Source organism: Leishmania braziliensis, chromosome 36 (assembly GCF_000002845.2).
Source record: "Leishmania braziliensis MHOM/BR/75/M2904 complete genome, chromosome 36".
Classification (NCBI taxonomy): Eukaryota; Euglenozoa; class Kinetoplastea; order Trypanosomatida; family Trypanosomatidae; genus Leishmania; species Leishmania braziliensis.
Window position 1 is genome coordinate 690113 of NC_009327.2, and position 23281 is coordinate 713393.

General features: G+C 58.1%; 4 protein-coding genes across 4 annotated transcripts; all 4 read right to left on the reverse strand.

Annotated features, from left to right (window-relative positions):
- Nucleotides 1-854: 854 nt before the first annotated feature.
- On the reverse strand, nt 855-1772 carry LBRM_35_1880 (conserved hypothetical protein; the record flags this gene model as incomplete). The annotated part of the gene is made up of 1 exon (XM_001568758.2): nt 855-1772. The coding sequence occupies one exon, from the start codon at nt 1770-1772 to the stop codon at nt 855-857; it is 918 nt and encodes a 305-aa protein (XP_001568808.1).
- A 2697-nt stretch (nt 1773-4469) lies between these two features.
- Nucleotides 4470-6140, reverse strand: LBRM_35_1890 (conserved hypothetical protein; the record flags this gene model as incomplete). The annotated part of the gene is made up of 1 exon (XM_001568759.2): nt 4470-6140. The coding sequence occupies one exon, from the start codon at nt 6138-6140 to the stop codon at nt 4470-4472; it is 1671 nt and encodes a 556-aa protein (XP_001568809.2).
- Nucleotides 6141-7860: 1720 nt separating this feature from the next.
- Nucleotides 7861-9021, reverse strand: LBRM_35_1900 (putative phosphatidylinositolN-acetylglucosaminyltransfe ra sesubunit c; the record flags this gene model as incomplete). Its single annotated transcript, XM_001568760.1, has 1 exon — nt 7861-9021. One exon carries the CDS (start codon nt 9019-9021, stop codon nt 7861-7863), a length of 1161 nt encoding a protein of 386 aa, XP_001568810.1.
- Nucleotides 9022-10013: 992 nt separating this feature from the next.
- Nucleotides 10014-23060, reverse strand: LBRM_35_1910 (conserved hypothetical protein; the record flags this gene model as incomplete). Its single annotated transcript, XM_001568761.2, has 1 exon — nt 10014-23060. One exon carries the CDS (start codon nt 23058-23060, stop codon nt 10014-10016), a length of 13047 nt encoding a protein of 4348 aa, XP_001568811.2.
- Between the last annotated feature and the right edge of the window lie 221 nt (nt 23061-23281).

The window sequence follows — 23281 nt, forward strand, 5'->3', positions numbered from 1 at the left end:
CCTTATGTGGGCGATGAGGCGCCACCTTCAGTCGCTGGCGTGCGCGCGAAGCTGCTTTGGGAGCTCCTGGGGTGGCGGCAAGCGTCTCTGACGGCCGGTTCGATGAGGCCCTCGCTGCCACGCCGGCATGCAGTGAACTTCGACCTTGCTCATTGGAGGTGCGATTGCGGGGCGACTGGCACTCGGAAAAGCGGTCTCTGCTAGCGGGACTTTTTTCTTGAGGTCGAGAAGAAGTTATAGCAGAAGACCACATCACACCATTCGCGACTTCGCGATTCACGATAAGGGTGGTGCGGGCCCGTGTCCTGCAAAGTCGCTGGAGGGCACACGAAGGCCGAAAGGGTTGCCCTCGCTCTGCTAGGTCTGACATATATCGAGTGAGAGGGAGAGAGAAGAGGCAAGGTGAAACAATAAACAAGTGGCACACCCAATGCAAGAAGAGCATGGCCGCTTGGTTGTAAGAATTCGCTCGGGCGCAACAGTGGTTTCAGCCCGCCTACACACAGAGAGAAGAAGATAGACTCACAACCCTTCGCCGCCCGAAACGCCCTGCTGGTACGCTGGCATTTCCGCTTGGCACCAAAGGCAGCTCTCTCCAAAGCACTCAACATGGAGAAACTCGTGCGCACTGCAAACAAAGCACCGCGCGTAGCACGAGTCCACACCCACTGCCTGTAAATCATCTTGTGACCCTCCCCAGCAAACAACGTTTCGACGAAAACTACAGTGTCCACCTTGCGAAAAGGCAAAAGGGGAAAAAAAACGCCTCGCCTACGCGCGTAAAAACGGCACAGACATTACCGGTCCCCCGTCGAACGGCACTCCACAAAATGCACGCGACGCGTACACACCACTCACGGCTTCAGTGTGCCATTAGCAAACTGGGCGTGGCCGTAGCTCCCGAGGGAATAGATGGGCGCTGCGAAAGGTTCGTAGTCCGAGTAGCACTTCCGAAACACTGTGTCCACTGCGCGCTCAGAGAAGCCACGACACACTGGATTGCGATCGACCGCAATGACGGCGCGGCGGCGAACGCATTTCTGCCCACCCTCAAAGAAGTTAAAGCGACCCTTTCGCATCTCTTGACCAACGAAACAGTCACCGCTTAGGCGTGCCGCGCGAATCTCGCTGCAGGCCTGATGCATGCAGTCGGAGTATTCAATCGCGCCTCGAGCATCGTCAAAGGCATGAACAAGCTCATGGCGTATGCTGCGTTCCACCTGCTCCAGCACCGGCAGCTGCGATTCCACAAGAAGGCGCTCCAGCTGAGGTGGTGAGGCGGTTGTGGATGGCGAAGATGCCGCCGCAGCAGCAGTTCTCGATGTCGACGGTGACAACAACGTGCACTCGTTGTCCCCCTTTTCCTTCTTTAAGAAGGTCGCCGCGTGCTTCGTGCTAAAAAGGCGGGCAACGTGATCCTCCAGCAGCACGACATCTTTGGCCTGGCAGTCGGAGCGGCCACTACGCCAGATATAGCCTGCATACACACGATCTGGGGTAAGCCCCCTCGTGGAAACACAAGGGGCCCCATTACGCGGAGCGAGGGGCAGGCACTTAATTCGATCGCGCAGGAAGGGCTTGCCTGTGATCTCTTCGATGCTCTGAATCATGTATTGAATCGTGTTCACATTGCGCAGCACGTAGTCTACGGCCGCCTCGCAGACATCGTGTGGGCTGTAGAGCGAGTCGACACGTCGTACTTCTGGTACGTCTTCCTGCGCCGGCGCTGCATCAACACTGGTTGCGGCGGTGGAGGAACAGAAGGAGCTCATACGAGCCTAGGAGGGGATACTTGATGTCTGTCAGACTTACTCTAAGTGCTAAGGGAATGAGTCGAGCGGGCAACAGCAGGACAAACGAAGAGCGAAAGCGCCCAAAAAAAAACGAGCCGCAGCGAAGAAGCGCACGAGCGGTGGGGAGAAGGAGGGGAAGCGGGATGAGAAGAGAAAGACGACATGCGAAGGCTGGGCAAGCCGAGGACAGAGAGAACGACATGGCACAAAAAGAGAGGAGCACGCAGCAACGACAAACAGGACCCTATGTTGGTCTGCTTTTCTTTTGGTCGGCCTCGCTGCTGCCATTCTGCGACATACGGCGAAAGTACAGGTCCAAGAATTCTACAGCCATCAGGTGTGTCTGGGAGTGTGTGTGTGTGTGTGTTTGAGCCCAATACGCGGCAGAAGCTGCGCAGACGCAGGATTGGGAAGAGCTGGCTGCTCCCTTTCTGTTACTATTAGGGTGGAGCTCGCCTTCTTTGTCACATTTTTCTGACGGTGAACTTGCAATGAAGCTCGTGCTCGCACACAAGCGGGTTATGCTAATAAGACAGACTAAAGCAAAAGAAAAGTCTGGAGGCACTGCGAGTTAGAAAAAAAAAGGGGGTGGCGTGTTGATGGGGTGTAGATCGATCATTCACATCCACGGCGCGTGACCATGCAGAAAAGAAAAAACATTCCCACCACCATCATCGCACTTAACTGAACTGCCATCACTGATGAGAGTAGTTATAGAGGCAGCAGAAATGAAAGAAAAAAAGGGAAAGGAGGAGACCACGCACAAAACAAAATAAAACAAACTAAAAAAGAACACTAGCAACGTCACACAACCCTCACGCGAGAGAACAAGTCGAGAAAAATGAAGGAACAGGAGGAAGCAAGTGGAGAGAGAGAGAGCACATGTTGCCGACATGAAAAAAAAAAAGGGGGAGAGACAGGGGGACACAGAAAGGAAAGAAAAAAAAAAAACGAAGAAAAGCACAAGAAAATCGAGAAGGACACCACAAGACAGAAACACAGGAAAGGAGTACGGAGCACAGCAGCCAAACAATAAAAACACGAGCACCGGGGCATCCACACATACATATATGAAAAAAAAAAGGAGCACATTGTCGACAGACAGACGCGTCCTCATGCAAACGTACCCACACCCACACACACGCTTCCGTGCCTCGCAGCACGCAGAAATAAGCGATGAACTACTCATTCAATAAGATGATAACGTAAGTGAAAAGGAGCAAGTCACTATTACTACGGCTAACGTATTCCTCTTGCATAGCTCCGCGTGAGGGGGTCAGGCGTGCGCGCGGGTATGTGCATATATGAGTGTCTTTTCTTCGGTGTGCGTGTGTGTGTGTGTGTGTGAACTGGGCGGCGGTGGAGCGGGTGCCATACTTACTCACCTACAAGCCGCTCTCTCCCTCATCCCCTTCCACTACAGACACACGACACTAGAGCGGCACATTCGCCGACTTTGGTCGAGTCACAGAGTTCCCTAAACCCGCCGTTGCTCTGCTCTTACGCTGGGCAGAACAATGACAAAGACGAGAGACACAAAACAGCATGACACCGTGTCTTTCTCTCCGTCTCTCTATCCATCTACTTTAGCCCAATATTTCCGTGTGTCTCGCTGATGGTCGTGCTGCTGTGTGTTATACTTACTCGCGTTGCTACCCTTTTTTTTTCGGTTCACCGTCCGGATATAATTCAGGAAGCCAAAGATGGCACACAGAAACAAGAGGATGGGGCAGAGAGAGGCGGGGCGAGAGGGGCAAGCAAAACAGAAAGGGCATGTGCGTGTGTGTGTGTGTGTCTCTCGCCTCATCGTAACTGTTGCCCTGCAAAACCTTCACTCTCGCTCTCTGAGCATCGATTCAGTCGCTCACCCATCCCACTCCTTGCCATCCATGCCCATGAGACCATGTGAGAGCCTAGAAGAAAACGAAACAACACAGGACAGATCCGCTCTCTGCCGTTGGTTTAGTGTTGCCTCGTGTGAGTGGGTGTATTTTGGTGTGAGCCCACTACTCTACACAATATCAAAGTAAAACAGAAAAGGCAACGCGCAGAACGTCTAAAGCGTTGATTACAGGGCCTACAGACACGCAGACCTGCATGAAAAAGGAGGGAGGAGGGTGGGGGGACGAGAGGAACGAAATAAAATAAAAAAGAAAGAAAAAAAGGGAAGCCCAACGGAGAAGAAGGATGAACCATTGGCATGGCTTTACGCACCCATGCATAGACAGACAACAGGGAAGCAGTAGAGAAGGAGAGAATCAGACAAGACAGTCTCCTCCTTATACCGGCCATGACATTCCAGCACAGATACCCACACACACAGAGATACGCATGAGAAGCAAGCAACTACTTCAAAAACACCAACGGTAGAGTGAAAAGAGCGGCACTGAGAAACGAAAAAAAAAAATGAAGGCGCGTGTGTGTGTGTGTGTGTGCGTGGGCAAGCAAGAGTCACAAGGAGAGATGAGAAGAAAGACGCAGTGGCGCGTGTCAAAAGAAAAACGCCATACAGCGGAGGTGCCTCGCCGTCGCCTCCCTCCTAGTCCTCTTCCATTTCCGCATGCCGCCGCCCCCCCCAAAAAAAAAACCTTTGCCGATCTTCCCCTCCGCTTTTTCAGTTGGGGTTCTCTTCGCTCACTCTCGGCGACGCGAAATGCAGTACTCCTCTTCAGACGTTCAGAGCTGCGCAAACTGCCTCCATTCGTTATCGTTTGCGTTGTTGTTCGTGGTCTGGTACGACGCAGAGAACTCTGTGTACTTGCTGGGGAACGGTGTCAGTGTCACCACCCCGGTACCGTCACCACCTTCGCCACGACAACAGCTTTGACTAATCGGCTCCGAGACACTATTGCCATCGTGGTTCTTTGCCGACTGCATCACAATGGAGATGACACGGCGCAACTTCTCAAGGCCTTCTTCGCTGTCTTCGTCGCAGTCGTCATCGAAGAAAGAGGTGCTAAAGAAAGAACTATAGTCCGCCGGCTGAGACGCCTTGGCCTGTGTGCCGCGGCGATTCATCACAAACTCCAGCGCACTGAACCCGTCCGCCTTCTGATTCTCCGTTGTGGACGAGTCTGTCTCACCATCTCTGCCACCGCTGAACAGCGTGCTGATGAAGTTGCGCACGTTGGCCAATGTGCGCGCCTCGTCCCTCTGTGCCTGTTCCATAGTCGGCCCCGCGATAGACTTAGTGAACTCCTTAGGCAAGGGCGACACGGACTCCTCCACGTGCTCGGGGAGCCACACTTGCTCCGGCTCGTTGCGAGTAAGGCTAAGAGGAGCCGGCTCCTTGGCTGGAGACGTGGCACTCACTGGGTTCGGAGCTGGGTTGACAAACATGGTCGATATCACGGGTGTCTGCTGCACCGGCTTCAACACCGACTTAACAACTGCAGGGGTGTCCTCCCCAACCGGCACCAGCGGATGCGCCACTGTCCTCGGCTCGTGGTGCATGACCTGCATCGCTGCGGTTTCCCCGGCTTCAAGGCTTCTTACGGTAGCGTCGCGCAGTGGGCTTCCCGTGACCGGCTTGGGTGGCACCGGGATAGGTGCTGTGGCCACCGTCGTTGTAGAAGTGGTAGTAATCCAGTGCTGAGGGCTGCCCGGTGAGGTCGACCGAATGGGCTCAGGTGGTGCGTTTTGGAACGCCTCCAGCGTCGGCGCAGTCCCGCGGAAGCGAGAAGAGAAAAAGAGATTTTTCCAGCGCGGAGTGGGGTCCCCGCTTGAGACGCCGTCGATGGAGATCGGTGGGGCCAGCAGCGGTCCACATCTCGTCTTTGTCTTCGGCGGAAGAGGTACACTACTCAGTGCGTTCCATGTGTCGCTGCCGAGTGCCATAGGACGTGGCGGCACGTGGCGTGGAGCTGCGGAGATGGTAGCATCCACCTTATCCAACTTGGAAAGGTACTCCATAGGCAGCTGCGCATCCACAGGAAGGGCGCGCAGCGGTGGGGTGTCGAAGACATCCAATGCCTTGGGCGGCACAGACATCAGCGTGAAGGCCGCACTGCTCGCTTGCTGTGACATTTCCTTCGACGGCGCCGCTGTCGAAGAGCTACGGTAGAAGATGTCGAGGAAGCTCTTTTTTGCTGCTGCCGCAGGTGTACCAATGGCAACTGGTACAGCGAGAGGCTGAGGGGCAGAAGGTCTGACGGCCACCGGTGCTGGTGACACACGAGCGGGGCGTGCCGCGGCCACCTGCTGGTTTGCAGATAACGAAGACATCCAGTCCGGGTTGCTGACAAGATGCATGTGGGAGAAAGCGCTAGCGTTCGTCATGGTAGATGAATCCGTTCGAAACAGCCCCGCAGGGGGGATATAAAAGCGCGGGTCGTTGTTGGAGAGCATTATGCCGACGAAGCCGCGTGCTTTCGAAGCGCAAAAGGGAAGAAAAAAAAATGCACCACGGAAGGTGCAGAGCAAGTAGGGGCGTAGAAAAGCGGAGAGGTGGAAGAGGAAGAAGAAGAAGAGATGGGAATCGAAGAAAAAGAAACCAACAAACAGAGAATCAACGAGAGAGAGAGAGAGGGAGGGAGAGAGGAAAAGAGAGAGAAAGACCCGAGGATAGTGGAAATCTACAAGAGTGACACTGTCAACAGAGACGCTCAATGGAAGAAAGGGAAAGGGAGGAAAGAAAGGAGATGAAGAAAAGCTGAACAAAGAAAAATGGCAACACAACGAAAAGAAAGCCGAAATGCGGACCAGAAAGAGCAGCTGTCACTCAACGAGCAACAGAAAACAAGGAGAGAGAGAGAGAACACCACGCACAGCCACGCATGGACTTACAAAAGAGAGGCGCCACACCAGTCACAAGACGACAACGTCTTTACGGAGACCGACAATGGACCCCGTTTGTTTTGTCTGGGGGAGGGGGAGCTATTTCTGTATCCTGTTATTACTTTTCTTTTTCCTTTCGTTCTGCTAGACTCCGCACCACGACTACCTATTATACTTTACTACCTAAACACTGACGAAGATACACGTACACAAAGCTCGCAAGTCGCAACACACTTTGTTCGCCAATGTGCCTCCCTGTTCGTGTGCCTAGCTGAAATTATGCGTGGGGGGTGGCCGCTTACTTTGTGTCAATAAGCACGCGCGGCGGACTGGAATAAAGATGTTAGGCTCCGTCCTTTAGAAAAGAGCTCACGAGAAACAAAATGACGGGAAGTAAAAGAAAAACGGAGTCTTTTGTGGGTGTAAGTGTGCGTGGGTTTATCTGTTACGTAATCCCTTTTTTTTTGTGTGTGTTATCGTCGATGACCGAGGAGATGCTGAGAAAATGGGAGTCAAAATAAGAGAAAACGAGGGGGCTGGTGGGTCAATGTATGGACGTAGTTGTTATAGAAGAGGCAGTGACAACAACAACAACAACAACAACAGAAAAGTAATAATATGAAGATGCGCCTAGATGCATCAGTTATTCACCAAGGGCGGTGGTGTGAGTTGAGCTTCTGCGCGTGAATGACTCGATGAGGTACGGTGGGGGGAGGGGATATAGGTGTAGCAGACGCCGTGAAGATGAAAGGAAGAGAGTGGGTAAGATAGAGAAGTGAGAAGACAGACACAACACTTGTTTAGGATGAAGTACATGTTGAGCAAGTGGGCTCACAGAGGGAATGCCTTACGGCATCGACTCGCGCTCATGTGGCTCCGCCCATGTCTTTCCCGATAGAATTCGCAAGACTATTGCTCTGCCAACAAGGTCAGAGTAAGAGAGCGCGCCAAAACACTCGCAAGGAGGAATCACCGCGTCCGGGAGTGACAACAACCGAAAAGTCACAGTCTCACTTACACCGTCGTGTGCATGGGCGCTCCATTGTCAAACCGCTCCCGCGTATCTTTTTTGCTGTGTCCCTCTTCGCGGTATATCCTTCACGCACAGGGCTAACAACAGCGAGGCGAGCACATTGCAGAAGGCGAGGAACAACAAGGGAAGAAAAAGGTAGCAGACCGAACAAACATGCGCAAACGTAAACACCCACACACACAGAAGACGCCCCTACAGATCTCGTCACACCGTCGGTACGCAGTCCACACGCCCTCAAACAATTCACATGGTGGTCGCTCATGCCAGGAAGCCAGAGTTCGCCCACTCCGCCGCGGCAGCGCTGTTGGTGGGCTTCGCTTCGTCCCACGGACCGTTGATTTGAGTCTTGACGCTGCTGTGCATGCGTACAAACAGCCACGGAATGCCAAACGAGATCATAAGCACTGTCACGGTGTACAAGATGGCCAGAATCGGGATCTGGGTCAGGCATCCAATGGCTAGGCCAACGAGGCCAAATGTGGTGGCGACATGAGCGGTGAAGGAGTAGTGCCTGATGAGGTGACGGACGATCGGGGAGAGAGAGAAACACATGATGCCAAAGCAGATGAGGGCCCCGCTCGCTAGCGGGCAGGAGATGCGCGAGGCCATGAGGGTCACGCAGTAGATGGCCATGTTAACGGACAAGTTGGGGTCAAAGCGCTGGGTGCAGGCGTTCAAGTAGCTGTAGTCGGTCAACAGCAAATGCAGAGACATGGTGAGGATGGACAGCGTCACGATGGTGTCGTCGCTGTAGGTGACGGTGAGAGTGCTCAAGATGGGGCTGAGCAGGGTGAGCATTGTGACGAGACTGACAACCTGCCGGCCAAAGTTCCACGCGTGAAAGACCCACTGCGACGGTGGCCGCGACGGTGACGAACAGCGGGTGCTCCGACTGGCATGTCGCTCCGCCGTCGCCCTGCAGTTGCCCTGGTGGCACTGGTAAAACACGTAGCACACAAGCGCGGCGAGAACGCTCAGCACGTCAATCACTACGAGCGAGTACTTGCCGATAGACTGCGTGAAGACACCCATGAAGGCGTGACAGAACAGCACGACAATGGAGATCTCCTGGGTTATGGCGAGGGTGTTGATGACGACGGCCGCGTACTTGTAGCTCTTGATGTCCTTGTTATGGCTCAGCTCCTCCAAGAACTGCTGTGGATCGACGTAGTTGTCCTCAAAGGGCTGTCGCTCGTAGAGCACCTTACGCCACTGCGGGCTACAACTGGTGATCTGCTTAGATGGCTCGCGCTGATGCTGAGCGAGGTGCGAGTCGTAACGTTCTGCCTCAGATGAGCGGTGATCGTAGTCCCTGCTTTCTGTCCTGCTGCTTTCCTCCGTCGATGTCACGTGTCGATCTGCCTCCAACTGCTGCTGGGATGAGTCGAGGTTTTCGCTAGAGGTGAACTGTTGTGACATGGTGAGAAGGAAAAGAGACGAGAGTAGTGGAGAAGGGGGAAAGACGCACACGAACAATCAAGAAGATGCAACAGGGCAAATGCTTTTTAAAAAAGTGAAGCTGATGACTGCAAAACGTTGCTCACTACGGAGGAGAAGGGAAGCAGCGCAGCGGTGGTGGCGGTGGGTGGGGGGGGGCTGTTGCAGGGGTGAGAGATGCGTTGTTCTTCCTTCAACAAGTCCGCCTGTGTGTTAGTGTGTATGCATAATACTCTGGGAGGAGAGGTTGTACTTCTCGGGAAGGTACTCTGCGTGCATAGGGGGACGAGGGGGCCGTGTGTGTTGTGCCGTGTGGTGCCGCCGGTGCAAAAAGCGGCGTTGGACAAGGAAAGAGAAACGTAACGTGAAGCAAGTCGGTGATGTACAGTGGAGGGGAGGTGAAGGTGAGGGGCGCTCACGATGGCCACCCCACAGCACCACAGCAACAACAAAAAAGCGCTAGATAGCGCGCGTTCGCCACGACTACGCCTCCAACGGATAAAAGGGCGACAGAAAAGTGTTGCCCGTCGTTTCTTGCTGTTGGCGTATCTGACGTGAACAGGGCATATTCCACTTAGGCAGATTGTCTTTCCCTCCCCCCGGGGCCCCCTCTTTCACCGCGGTAACACCAGCGATCCAATTGAACAAAGAAACAAAAAATGCCGCTTAGGCTGCTTCGCTGGAGGCTCGTTTTCACTTGTTCTTAGAAGCGCTTGCCTCCGCACCTTTGAGGCGCCGCCCTGTCATACCACACAGGGGTCTCACAGCTCGCCACGCTGCTTTGGGAAGGGGAATACAACCGTGTGCGCCTAGCAGTGAAAACTATCGTGTCAGCGTCACTGCGCCGACCGCCGTTTTGCTCCTCTCCTTTACGCGCATGCTTTCGCATCCCATCGCCTCCTCACGAGCGTCACCAAACACTCGTCTTCGCTTGCGAGCGATGGGTACAGGGGAGCTGCATCGGCACACATATGCTACACCAACACGGAGCGCAGCAGCAACAGCCGTCCAGACTCTGTGCCTGCCACCACCACCTGTAGCTCGGATGGATGCGCTGAGACGCTAGACACAACGTCCTCGCCTCGCAGCGGCACCGTCTTGAGCACCTCCAAGAAAAAGGAGTGCAGGTACAAAATGCACGACGTCTGATCACTATCGTGTGGATCGCTTCCAGGCGCCGATGCACTGCCGTCACTCGGCACGCTGGCGAAGGGCTGACACACAAGCAGAAGACATTGGTTGGCAGTCGTGGCCCACGTCGCCACTCGGCCAGGTGGCAAAAAAGTACGCAGCGCAGTGCCGTTCAGGCTGTACTGGTACACCTTCTCATCTTGGTGAGAAAGGAACACGATGTTAGGTACGTAGCACGTCATCTGCAGCAGCACGCGGTGGATGGGGGCACCGTGCGGGTGTCGAATAACGCGGTCCAGTCCCCCAGTGCTCAGCGAGTGTAGCATCAGGGTACCGTTGAGAGAAGCGGTCGCGACAACGTCCAGTGTGCTGCTCACGTCCACCGCTGACGGCATGTCCTCATGGCCGTAGATGGTGAAGAGCAGTTTCACCTCCAACTGCTGCCGCGTCGGTTGAGGCAGGCAAGACCACACAGCGAAAGTGGTATCCTCGGCGCCTGTCACGAGATAGCGGCTGTCCTCGCTGCGTGCAACGAAGACGACTCGTCCGCGGTGCACGCGCAGTCGAAGATCGCCGCTCGCACCTGAGAGAGCGCGAATCACGACCGAGTTGTCAAAGAGGCCGCCCAGCACCAGGAACACTTCACTGTCGTAGGACAGAAAGGCGGTGCTCTCCTCTGTGCAGGAGCCATCGGCGTATGGCGAGTTGTTCGGAATGACGCCGGCTGGAATTGGTGCAAGACGTCGCTCGTACTCCTCGCTGACGTCAAAGCTGCCGCTATCCATGGTGGATGGCCCAGAGCGACTCACGATTGGTGTCGCCGGGAGAGGGGTTGCCGGGCGACCTGGCACCGCAGTCGCCGTAGCGTTCACATGACTTGGCGTGCGCGTACCCGTCAGCTCGGCCTGCGATGGGGCAGTGGCGTCGGCACTGGAGCCGCCAGATGCACCCCGCACCTGTGCCGCTGCTGCCCTCTGCACCACCGACGATTGATGAATCAGGTTCAAGTGCATGCGCAGCGAGGCCGCGGCACCACTTCCGGCCACCACTAGTACTCTGTCAGTTGACAGCACCGTCGTCCGCGCCACACGTGCGCAGCCCCAGCGGAGTGGCATGACCTTCACCTGAGTGGGGAGTTGCAGTGGGTCAGCCCACACCAGCGGCAGTCGAGGCTTGTGTGGGCGACGGAAGAGCTGAATGGGAGTTTGACCAATGTTATCAAGCGAGTCCACCAGAAGCTGCTGATCCACGGAGCTCGCCTCCCGGCTGCGGTCGAGCTCCTCGTACGAGTGCCAGTTGAAAACGTTCACCGCGTCGATCGCGTCCTTGCCGCGCTGCTTGTACCCGAAGATGAGATCGATCCACTCGTGCAGGTGGGTCGACACGTGCGCGCTCTCGAGCGCCTCGCGCATGCGGTAGATAAACGTGAAGGGGTCGCCGTGCGCCCATGGAGGAAGTTGCAGGTCGTCCATCGCAGTGCGGTCCTGCCGCTGCCCAAAGTAGACGCGGTTCTCATTAGTGCACAGCTCCGGCAAGTAGTAGAGCTCTGGGATCAACTCCCGCACATCCTGGGTGCTCGTCATGACTGCCCTGAAGGTAGCCTGCATGGAGTGAAACATGCGGTCAGCATGGTCGAAATGACCGCCTTGCAGAAGAAGCGCGAGCGTCGTGAAGGGCGGTAGCCGGATGAGGAAGTAGAGTGTGATCGCAGGGGAGCTGTAGTGCGTGAAGTAGTGAGACGGAACATCGCCCAGACTTCGCATTTCCATGTAGCGCTGCTGCACCAGCTCACGGCGATCGTTGCTGCCGCAGGCGCCCATCGGCATGGACAAGTCGCGGAACGTCGCCGAGTTGGTAAGGTCAAGCGTCTCACTCGTGTAGTCAGAGAGAATCCATGGAAACACGGGGTACTGTGTCATGTCGTTCAACGAGCGCCCCGCCAAGAGGTTCAGCACAAGGAGGTAGTCGAAGTTCGACAGCAGGCGTTTGTGCCACAGTGCCGTAGCCCGCAAGCGCAGAGGCTCTCGCCGCGGATTCTCATGCAGCACGTACGCGCTGTGCCGGCTGACGCCACCGGGGCCTTCGCAGAGTAGGGCTGGCAGCGCCGCGGTGGCTGTCCCGGGTGCGTCGCGCAGAAACGACGGTGCCGTGAGCATATAGCTGCTTCTCTCGCCACATCGCACCGCCTGCAGCGCCGCGTTCATGGTAGCGCTGTCGGCAAAGTTAACAAAGCAGCTACGCCGGTCGCGCGTCCAAATCTCGAGCGCGGTACGACGCATGCGGAAACGGCGGGCTGGGGCGATCTGCGCGATGTTGCTCAGATGGAAGCTGAAGGAGCGCGGACGCAGCACGTACGCCTTCGCCTCCTCGGCGACCACTTGGTTGTATGCCTTGTTGACGTCGTCGATAAGCACAATCACCTCTGAGCCGCGCACGGTGAAGCTGCCGCTCCAACAGTGCATCAGGTAAGGCACCTCGCAAGGAGCAGAGAGGAGTGATGGGGCAGCAGAGGTGTCGTCAACCTTAGAGGCTGGCTCCGGGTTGGCGCGCTTCGGCATCGTCACAGCCTCCTCCTGCAGGAGCTGGTATTCGCTGAACGAGGCCGCCGTTGCGGCGGACACGTTACTGTCGTCGAGATTGAGGTTCATCGTGTCCTCCTCCAGTCCGGCGTCGTCGCCATCAATCGCCTGCAACAGCACACCTTCGCCGCCGCGAAGACGCAGGCGCGAGGCGTGGCTGGCGCTGGCGCTCGTGGGGCCGCCGAAAGTCAAACCACCATCACCACCGATCGCGCTTCCATCGCTCTCCCCTTCCTCTCCTAGGAGTGCGGTCATGGCCCTGAAGCTAGCCAGGTTGACAGACGACACGTTGCCGCTTAGCGGCGAAGTAGGTCCTGAGTAAGAGGCCATCGCCTTTCCACTGTAGTTCGTGCCGTCACGGTCGTAGACCAGCTTGCGACGCACCAGGAACTGTTGCTCCTGTGGGGAGAGCTTCACGTACTTGAGGGGATTGGGCAAACCGACAGCGTCAACACACCAAACGGTGCCGCGCAGCGTAACAGTAAAGCGCGACCACGTCCTGGACCGGGCCGCAGCGGTGGCCTGCCTCGCGGCAGATGGCAAGAAGAGACTCGTGAAGGACGCAGTGGTGAAGTCGTTGGCGTGCACGCTGCCATGCCCATCGCGGTCGGCGGTGGTAGTGCCGCTGTCCGTCTCGCCGCTGGCGCTCATCGTGTTGGGGAAGTTGAAGACAGCCATGAGTGTTTGAATCTTGTCATGCACGAGCCTACGAGACATGCTGTTCTCCGCAAAAAGCCCCTGCAGCCGACGGAGCGATGCCTGTTGCTCTGCCCAAAGTTTAACCGCCAGCGCCTTGTCGGTCAACTGCTCCCGCTCGACGGCGAGGAGGCACCGCTCCGCAAAAGTATTGTAGTCCACGCGCGACGCCACCTCAGCGAAGGCTTCGACGGTGCGGCGTGGGTTGGCTTGGTGGTCGCAGAGCCACTGCAGCGTGGTCACACCTGCTGTGAGTATTTCGTCTGTGAGGCCGTCAAGGTATGTCGGTTTGGACAGTGCACGGCTGGAGCTGCAGGCCCCACCAGAATCCTCGCTGTCACCACACGTGAGCCACGCAGCTGTCTCCCCAGGAGAGGACTGCTGAGAGCCCGATGATTGAAGACCGCGTCTACTGCTCGAAGAGAAGGCGAACATGGGCAACTGTTCGAAGGAGTACCGAAAAATCTTCACGAGCGACTTGAGGCGATCCACGAGGGCGGCGTTGGCGTTGAGGTGCTTTGAAGTCTCGCCGTACTCGGCAGCGTAGAGGCGGCGCAGGAGCAGGTTGTGCAGAGAGTAGATCAGCGTCATAGTAATCGCGATTGGGGAGTGCTCGCGCGCGTCATCAGCATTCGCAGCGCGCTTTAGCAACAGAAAGCCGCCACCGCGCTGTCCCCGATCGACGCAGCGCACAAAAGCATCCGTGAGCTCCACCACGCTGGTCAGGGCGGTGCCGGAGCGCAGCGTCATTTGGCAAAGCACTTTGAAGAGTCTGCCAAACAGGCGCAGCAAACCTCCTGGTAGGACTACTGGAGTGGCGCCACCGCCACCAGCGTGGACCCCGACCCCACCTACGCCACTGGCCGTGGGGCTCGAAGGGGTGCTGACACTTGTGCCGGCGGACGCGCCAAGCACCACCGACCACAGCAGATCCCCCGCCCTGCCACTGCCGCCGCCGCCTGACCCAACGACTGAGCCAGCACTACCGACAGAAAGACTCGTGGTGCTGCCATTGCTGCCGAGATGCAACAAGGTACTGTGGCTGCACAACAGCTCCGCGCACTTGGTGGCGAGCGGAAGGTGCAACCAGCGGCCGTCTGGACAACGAAGAACAGCGCGCCTCACGTCGCCGTGAGGGTCGTCCACCTCCCCGGCATAGTACACGGCACTTTCCATAACGCCACTGTGCGGGTCACCTGCCGCCCGCACCAGCGTCAGCTCCTCCCACTCCGTGTACCCGACACGAGGAGGTAGGTGCATGGCCAAGTCCTCCCCGCCCAACGCAGCTCCGGCTAGCGTGAACGGCGACACAGTGGGCTGCACAGTGGCCATCATCGTCGCCTTACCCCTCAGAGGCAATCTAGAGTAGAAGAGAACAGTCTCGACCACGCGAAGGAAATGGCACAGGTTCATGACGGCTGTAGCGCCGCCAAGCTCTAAGAACGCAGATCCGGTCGACGGCGGTGGCGCGCTCGGTCCTTCGCTATTGTCCGTGCCGCCACGCCGCTTCCCACGCCACGACTCCATCAAACGACTGCGGTAGCGGTCAGCAACCCTACACAGTACCTGATGCAAGAGATGATGCAAGCCCTGCTCCCGCAGGTACGCCACCACAAGCTCCAGCTCTGCTGCCCCGTACGATTCGTGCATCAGCGCCTGGTAGATGGTGTGGGACAGAATCATGGAGGTGGTAGTAAAGGTGAGTCCAAACTCCTGTGACTGCACTCTTTCGCTCGCGGCAGAGACCGCAGGGATCGGTGGGGAGCTAGGTGCATCTGGCACACTGGATTCCTGGCACGCATGTGCTTCCCGGGGTGAGGAGGGCGCAGATACAGGCGACGATGTGCACGGGGACGCGAAAAGGCTAACCACTGACACGTACCAGCCGCGGACTGTAATCACACGTCGCCACGCCTGGGTGTCGCTCTTAAGCAACACCGCCATGTCGGTTAGCACGTATTCCTTGAGCTTTGTGCTGGTGCTGCGTTTCATCAACATTAACAACGGCAAAAGCACCGCGGCAAACCGGATCGTGTGCGACTCGTCCAGTGGGGCGTACTGGGTAGGGAGATCCAGCACGTCGAAGCGCCCCACTAAGCCGCAGCGCAGCGCTAGATACACTGGCAGGTTTACTGGAAACTGCTGCAGCACGTCCTTCAACCATGACAAGGACACCTCCTCGACGACGTGCACAACAGTATCCTTGCTCGCCAGCAGCAGCGGGTTCATCAGTTCCTGTGTGCGCTTCGAGCGGAATACCATGAAGAGAAGCTGGAGGAGTGCATCAAGCCGCACCGCCTCGGAGGTGGAAGTGAGGTATGGCATCAGACTCACAACGTAGTTCTTGCGTCCCAGTACCTGGGCAAGATACGGCGTGGTGCTCGCCACGAGAAGCCGACGCACGCGGCGTAAGAGGCGCAGTTGAACAGAAACCTTGGAGCACGTCAAGTGCAAATTCGCGACAAAGTACTGCAGCGCCTCGGCATCAGCAAGGGTTACGGGCGCAACAGTGAGGGCCTCGAAGTAGGTCATCCACTGGTTCTCCAGGTCCTGCAGCGAGCACGGCGGCGGCGGTGGCGGTAGGGAAGACGAAAAGGGAGAGCGCGGGGACGACGAAGACGCTCCGGAGACGTTGCTAGTAAACACCGAGTTGAGACGCGAGGTGGACGAAGAAGACGAGAGTAGCTCGCGTGTCACGACATTCTGTGCTTGCACGGGCACAAGAGCTCCTTCCTGTGCCGACTCCTGCTCGCTCGCCTCCTCCGCCGTCACGCGCAGCAGTTCCGCCGCGACGAACATGGATGCGCCGAGGGTGCGCAGATATGGCAGCGCGTCAGGGTGTAGACTCAGAAAAAAGCGCTGCACATTCACCCACGCCAGCTGCACCGCGCGTGGGGCAGCCCGGATCACGTCGGCAGAGAGAAATAAGTTCGTCAAGGCATCCTCGATGAGTCGCGGGAACGGGGCGAGTGCCTCGAGTAGATGCACGAAAGCGGCCGGTACGACCACCTGCAGCGACGGACCCAGCAGCTGCAGCACCTGACCAAGAAAAACAAAAAGTCCTGCCTCGGCCATCTCGTTGCGAATCGCCTCTGCAGAGGCGAGCGGCGGCACCAAGTTCAGTACTCGCAGCACGGTGGCATTGATCGTGTCACTTTCTCGATCAGCATTGGCAACGGTGGCCGACTTGGCGGCCGCGTCAAGCGACAGTAAGGGCTGCAGGCACGGCTCTCTGTGGAGAGGGCTGCCAGGCTGTGCTGCAGCAACTAAGCCACGAGAAGAAATGGGAAGACTTGGATTCACGAACACAACGCAGAGTGGCATCAGCACGCTCGATAGCGCCCCTAGCGCTCTCATCGAGTCGATCAGGTGCTGCGTACAGCATCCGAGGGACCCTTCTAGAGTGAACAGCCGGCTTTCACAGCCCGTGCGGCCACGCAACACGGCAGACAGATTGTAGAGATGACCCCGGTCACTCAGCCGCGTGTCGACGCAGACGATGGCTCGCCCAGCAAGCCACTGCTCGACCCCGACCATGTCGGCGACGCTCTCCGACTTCGATGAGCTGGGACGGCGGGCAGATGCAAAGGAGACAGGGCGCAGCGGCAGAACCGTGACAGTTGACGACGATAACGTCCACTCCGCGGTGTCGGCCAGGCCCACTGCCGTCTGCAAAACCTCACGGTCACGCTCGGGCAGCACGTACGGAAAGAAGTACGCCGTGGACACCTGACCGTCAAAGGCGTGCGCCACACTGAGGCGGTCCACCTCGTGGCCGAGGCACCCCACGTAGAGGTACCCACGTGACATGAGGGGGTAGGCCACCTGCGGAATCACTGCCATCTCAGCACCGTTCACAAACAGCGTAAGCTGACCACCGGCCGCTGCTGTCAAGAAAGCCGCCGGTCGATGAGACACACACAAATGCGTCCACTCTCGCGGCAGCAGCGACGCTGCCAAGTACACGCGAAATTCCTGCTGCTGCAGATTACGATACTGCACAAAGAGGTGTCCCGTGTGCCGCTCCACCATGAATGCCAGCAGCGTCGCGCGGTCGGCAGTACGGAGAGAGAAGATGCAGACGCAGCAGTCCCTCTGGTGCAGCGTCATGTCGCCCGCAGTGGTCTGCGCTGCTGTATCCCGTGACGTCACCTCACCCTCCCACCGCAGGTTGAGAGAAACCGAATAACCTTCAAGAGGGAAGTCGGGTAGCGCGGCACGGAACCCAGCAGGACCACGCCGACGGTGGAGGGCGACGAAGTGTCCTGGATCACGGCGAACCGCTTGACAAAGCGTTCCATTGAGGTGCGGCTGGGCAGCCTCACTCAACACTTGTAAAACAAGAGGCACAAGTGGCTTGCGGTCTCGCTGGCGCCTCGAGTGAATCACCAGCATCAGCAGTTGCTTCAGCTGCCGCACGTCAATGTGGCAGCGAGTAAGCAAGACAAGGAGACGGACGAGTACGGCATCGAGCCGGGGTAACGCAACCTCAGTTTTGAAAGACGAGACAGTCCGTCGTGCTCCAGACTCTGGCAGCAGTGCAGCCACCGGCAGCAGCTGCGCGAGCGCGTCATGCACAGCTGAGCTGGCAGCTAAGTAGAGACTCGCGTAGCAGCACTCTACGGTGCGGGTGAGGGAGACGAGCAGCTTGCGCAGCGCCGCCTGCTGATCCTCTGTCAACGAAGCCAGACGAGTGAACCAGCGTAGCACCGCAGCCAGCAACATTGGATTCTGCAGAGACCATGGCCACGACTCAGCATGGCTGTAGCCACGAGGCTGTGGTCCGGCGCTCTGCACGCCGCCCTTAGCGCCGTCGGTGAAGAACACATCCACGGCGTCAACTGATTCGTAAATGAGGTACGAGCACACACGCACCATCCCACACGCGTCGCCTTCGCTCACCGGGTGAGAAAGTGGAAGTGCTCCGATGCAGCTTGTCGTGCCCCACGAGTTAACGATGCAGCTCACCAGTCCCTCTTCGTCGACGGTGGTGCGGTACAGAACCTCACGCTGGGACGGGTTCGCCAGTGTCATACCAACGAGTACGATGATAATCGACCGCACCACCTCGCGTTCTGCACGAAAGGCGGCGACAGCGTCTGCTGCGGCTCCCGTAGTCTGTGTTGGTGAAGTGCCTGGCGCACTGGATGCATCCGGTCCCGCGATAAGAAAGGAAACCGGAAAGGGGGGCGAGAGTGCCACCTCCACGTCATCCGATTTGTTCAGTGAAGGCGGTCGTGATGGTGCGACAGAGCCATCCGCCGCTTTCCACGGCTGGGTGAGTCTCTGCAACAGAAGTTCGTATATGTGCAACCCGCGGCCTTTGTTCGCCTCGAACAGGGCCCTCTGCAATGTGCGAAGCGGCAGCAGCTCGCCGCAGTGCTCGTCGGTGTTCAAGCGTCGCAGTCCACTCAGTGTTCGAAACGCAACTTCCAACGCGCCAAGCACGGCGCGCAGAACGGCCTGGCGCGTCCCTTTATCAGCGTACGTGGAGGAAGAGGCGTGCGGCCCAGAGGTGATGGCATTCGACATCTCATGCCCACTGCCCCCCGGCGCAGGGCCGCTCACGCAGTCACAAAGCATTCGCCAGATACCTTCGCAGAGCCTCCGGCAGTGCTGTGGCACTGCGTGCACAGCTGCTGCAGCGCTATCGCTGCCAACTTGGCCAGTGGACGCCAACGTCGACAGCAACTCCTCCCTCCTCTCCGCATCCATACCCACAGCCGTGCACGAGTAGATGAGTGGTTGGCATAAGAGGGTCTCCAGCAGCCGCTGCCCATCTGAGCGCAGCAAAGGATGCCACAGAAGCGGTGGCAGGAGCGACTCTACGCAGTTTGTTGCCATGTAAACACAAGCCGCCGAGTCAGTGACGAGGCTTCGTACCGCCTGCATCGCCCAAGCATCAGAAACGATGCCGGCGTGTTCGACAGCGGCTCCCGCGTTGGCCGAGGCGGCGGCAGCGCGTAGAAGAAATTCGACCCCTCCAGCTCGAATAAGCGCCCCACATACCGCTGCCGCCGCTGCTGGTGTCGTCTTCGTGCCTGCCGCACCTGACGTGTCAACCTCCGGCCTTGCGTAGCGCTCCTCTCCCACGGGGATCGGGACAAAGGCGCACGCGCCGGACGCCGCCGATGCGGCTGTTAAGAGGGCTAGAAGGCAGTGGCACCAGCGGCGACGACGACGTTGCAGAACCGCACGGCAAGACAGTGAAACCAACGGAGAGGACGCCTGCAAGACCACCATCAACGCCTCCACTGTTTCCTGCGCTACCTGCTGCTCATCGACGGAGAGTGCTTTGTTGCTGCCATTCCGGCTGCAAGCCTGGCGCTGCAAAACAGTCGGACTCGCCGAAATGCAACTATCCTGTGCACCAGGGGGCTGAGCGGTCAGCTCACCGCCGCCCGAGCCGCCCTCACTCGCGCGCAGCTGCAGGCAGTGCGACAGAAGGTACAGGACAAGGTAGGAGCGTTCCCAAGTCGTGGGACCCCTCTCTGCAGCCTCTCCGCCGTTGTCGTGCGCCCTAGAGGAGTTGGCGGTGTCGACGGTGGCCGTCGGCTCGACTGAGGTGAAGGCAGGCGCAAAATGACTGTCGTAAAGGAGGATGCGGAAGAGGCCATGGCGCACCAAAAACAAAAAAAAAGGATCCTCGTCGCTGCGGCCGGTACTAGTGACTGCGGCGATGCTGCTGCCACCTGGAAGCGTGGCTGCAATGCTTTGCTGCACGTTTGCGGGCGAGATGACTGACGCTGAAAACAGTGAGGAGAGGGGCGGTTGTGTGGGCGGTGCCTGCCCTACCAGTAGCGGCGTGCTCGTCGCCGTTGAGGAGGGGGGGCCTGGGGACCGGCGCAGCATGACAGGGGGCGCAGAAGGCAGAAGCAGCGGAGGTGCGAGATGCGGCGGCTGCTGTGGCGTTAAACGTGGTGAAGGCGATGGTGGTGACTGGCCGCGGCGTCGTTCTTGAGCGTCGAGGCACCACAGCGCGTGCTTAAGAAGAAGGTTGTAGAGGCAGGACGCGAAGGGAAACGTCAAGGAGCCAGCCACGCTCACGTCATCGCTATCATAGCACGCATCAGTGGTCTCTGAGTTGACGGAGTCCTGCTCTGGAAACAGTGGCAACGTGGTGGAGAGCTCCATGGCGGCGGCAGCACCAGTGGCGCACTTAGCAGGCGTGTCGTACGCGGTCAAGAACGTCTTTACGAGGGTCAGCTCCAGTTGGTCGAGGGTGTCAAGCGCCCGACCGTCACATACCGGCGCGGTACTCGTCGCGGCTATGGCGCCGTTGCTCCCTAGTGACATGACTCGTTGCGGTGGCGCAATGAAAGACGAGGGAGCGGAGCGCACAAAACGACACGCAGCCAGTAAGCCAAGGTAGGCATGAAGGAACTCATCCACAAAAGGGTTGCTCGACAGCACGGTCAAGGAAAAGTGCAATGGGCACGCGAGTGCTTGGTTAAGGAGGACGGACATGCTCTCCGCAACCGTCCCCTTCGCCGCGACGACCTCAACACCACGCACCCAGTCCGCCCACGCCTCTGGCCCCCGCCGTCCCGCTGCGTCTGAAACACCCACCGCCATCGCCTCCTGCTGTGACGGTTGCGTGAATCGAGAGCCAACCACCTGCAGCGCTGTCACAAGCGCATCGAAGAAGAAGGAATGGTCCATGATGTCCAACACCGTCGTTGCATTCCTCTGAAAGAGCGTTGTCAGTAGCACAAGGCCGCATGAGAGCTCTCCAAGCAGACGCAGCTGCCGAGTCAGATGCCCAGATTGCTCTGGTGGAATCGAAGCGCTGCTGTTATCGCCGCTACGCACAGGTGTCAGTGGCTGGGATGTGAAGAAACGCAAATTCCTTGTCGGGAAGCCAAAGTCCGCAGCCGCGCTGGGGTGCTGTTGCGAGACTCGGCTGGGAAGACTAGCGGACTTCGATGCCCTTGTCTTCTTCATCACAACGGGCGGATCTGACTGGCTCCGGTCACCAGCGATGAAGCGAGCAAGGAGGATGCTAAGGGCGCCCAGCAACGGACCAGCCGCGTTCCTCACCTGCTCCAATGGCGACGAGGCGACGGCAACGAACATGTAGCGCAGCAAGCGGGAGGTCAGCACCACGATGAGGCCGAGATCGGAATCTTCCTCAACTGTACACTGCTCAACCATCACCGTGTTCGCTTTACTGCTTGGCTGAGCATGTTCGACGACGCCCTTTGACGCAAACAAAAGAAGGGCAACTAAGGAGCCGGCAACATCGTGGGAGGGTGCGAGAGGAAGCGAGGTACCCACGCTGGAGGACTCCCCTCCCCTACTGCCACCGCTCGCGTCACTCGCCGACAGCGACAGCATTACGAGAGGAACAACAGAGGGCGCAACGTTAGCCTGAAGGAGTAGGGCCGCGTTGTTTAGGCCGGTGCACCGCCGCGACTCCTCCGCAAAGCCCTCGGTAGCTTGCTTTGCGCTTGCCACCGTCGCAGCATATGCGTTGAACCGCGCTGTGGAAGCGGTGAGGAAAAGTTCCCCGATGGCCAAGGACGGAGTGGAGATGTCGTGCACCAGATGCATCCAATAAAGAAGAAGAGAAACAAGACGACACGCTTGTGTCACTACCACCTCTGCAGACACAGAGCGCGGCGTGCTCGTGTCGTCTCGCCTGTCACTGTCTTCAGTTGCCTCCTCGCCTTCTGGCAGCGACTCCGCCGCCAGCGCAGACACCGCGGGAGCCCTGTCTAACGGGAGCGAGAACTCATCCGTCCAACGCGCGCGGATGAGACGGTGCAGACACTGCAATGTCGTTGCAACACAAGAAGTGGCTGCGTCACTGAGAAGGCCGAGGTGGCTGCGCATAGTCGCCGCCTGCAACTCTGTGGCACAGGTGATGGCGACGAGAATGTGGCTGAGCTGCTGCAAGGCTTTTGTGAGTCGAGTCGAGGTGGTTGTGGTGCTTTCGTTGCAAACGGCAGTTCCTGCGGAGAGGGTCGCAGACAGCCGTGTCAGGCATGCTTGCCAACGACGGAGCTGCACCAGCACCAGCAGAAATGGCAGCGAGGTTTCCTTGGCCTCTTCGAGGGTGACAAACGGCTTCTGAAGGGGGGGAGAAGAGGCCTGGCAGAAGGCTGAGCTGACCTGCTCACAGAACGCAGGCTCAGGCACTGCCGGCGCCGACTGGGGTACCAGCTCCAGCACTCGTCGCGTCATCACGGCTGTCCCATGTGAGAGCAAAGGCGCAAGCACCTCGTACATGGTCAGCTCCAGCTTCGTATGTGCCAGACCAGCCTCCATCGATGCGCGCCGCTCACCTCCCCTCAACAGAGAAGAGGAGGCGTCCGTTGCGCGTGCATCTAAAGACGCGGATGACTGAGAAACAGCAGAGGTGGTTGTGGGTGCAATGGTCATGCTATCTGCCGCGGGCATGTGGTACGCCAGCACACGGCCAAGTGATGTGCGAGTCATGAAATCAGCGTAGATGCGCCGACGCTCTTGCAGTACCCGCTGAGCTTTCTCCTCCTCTCGCAGACGCGCATTGCGTGCCGCTTCAGCCGCTGTGGTAGCGGAATCACTGCGAGCGATGAGCGCATCCGCCTCGCTGCGGTTTCGTCTGAGCACATCCACCAAGTAGTGGTACATGCGTACTCACGGATTGACGATCGCGCCTGTACACTCAAGTGAATCGCACACGCGTCGGTGGTGGTGGCTGCTTACTTCTCCGTGGGTTAGGCTCCACTGCCACCCGGACGCTGAAGATGGCGGTGTGGAGACACCTACGACGGTGTGCACAAGCAGCAGCAGCAAGGTGTAGAAGGGGAAAAGGGGGGTGACAAGCAGGACATGCGCACCTCCATGTGGCT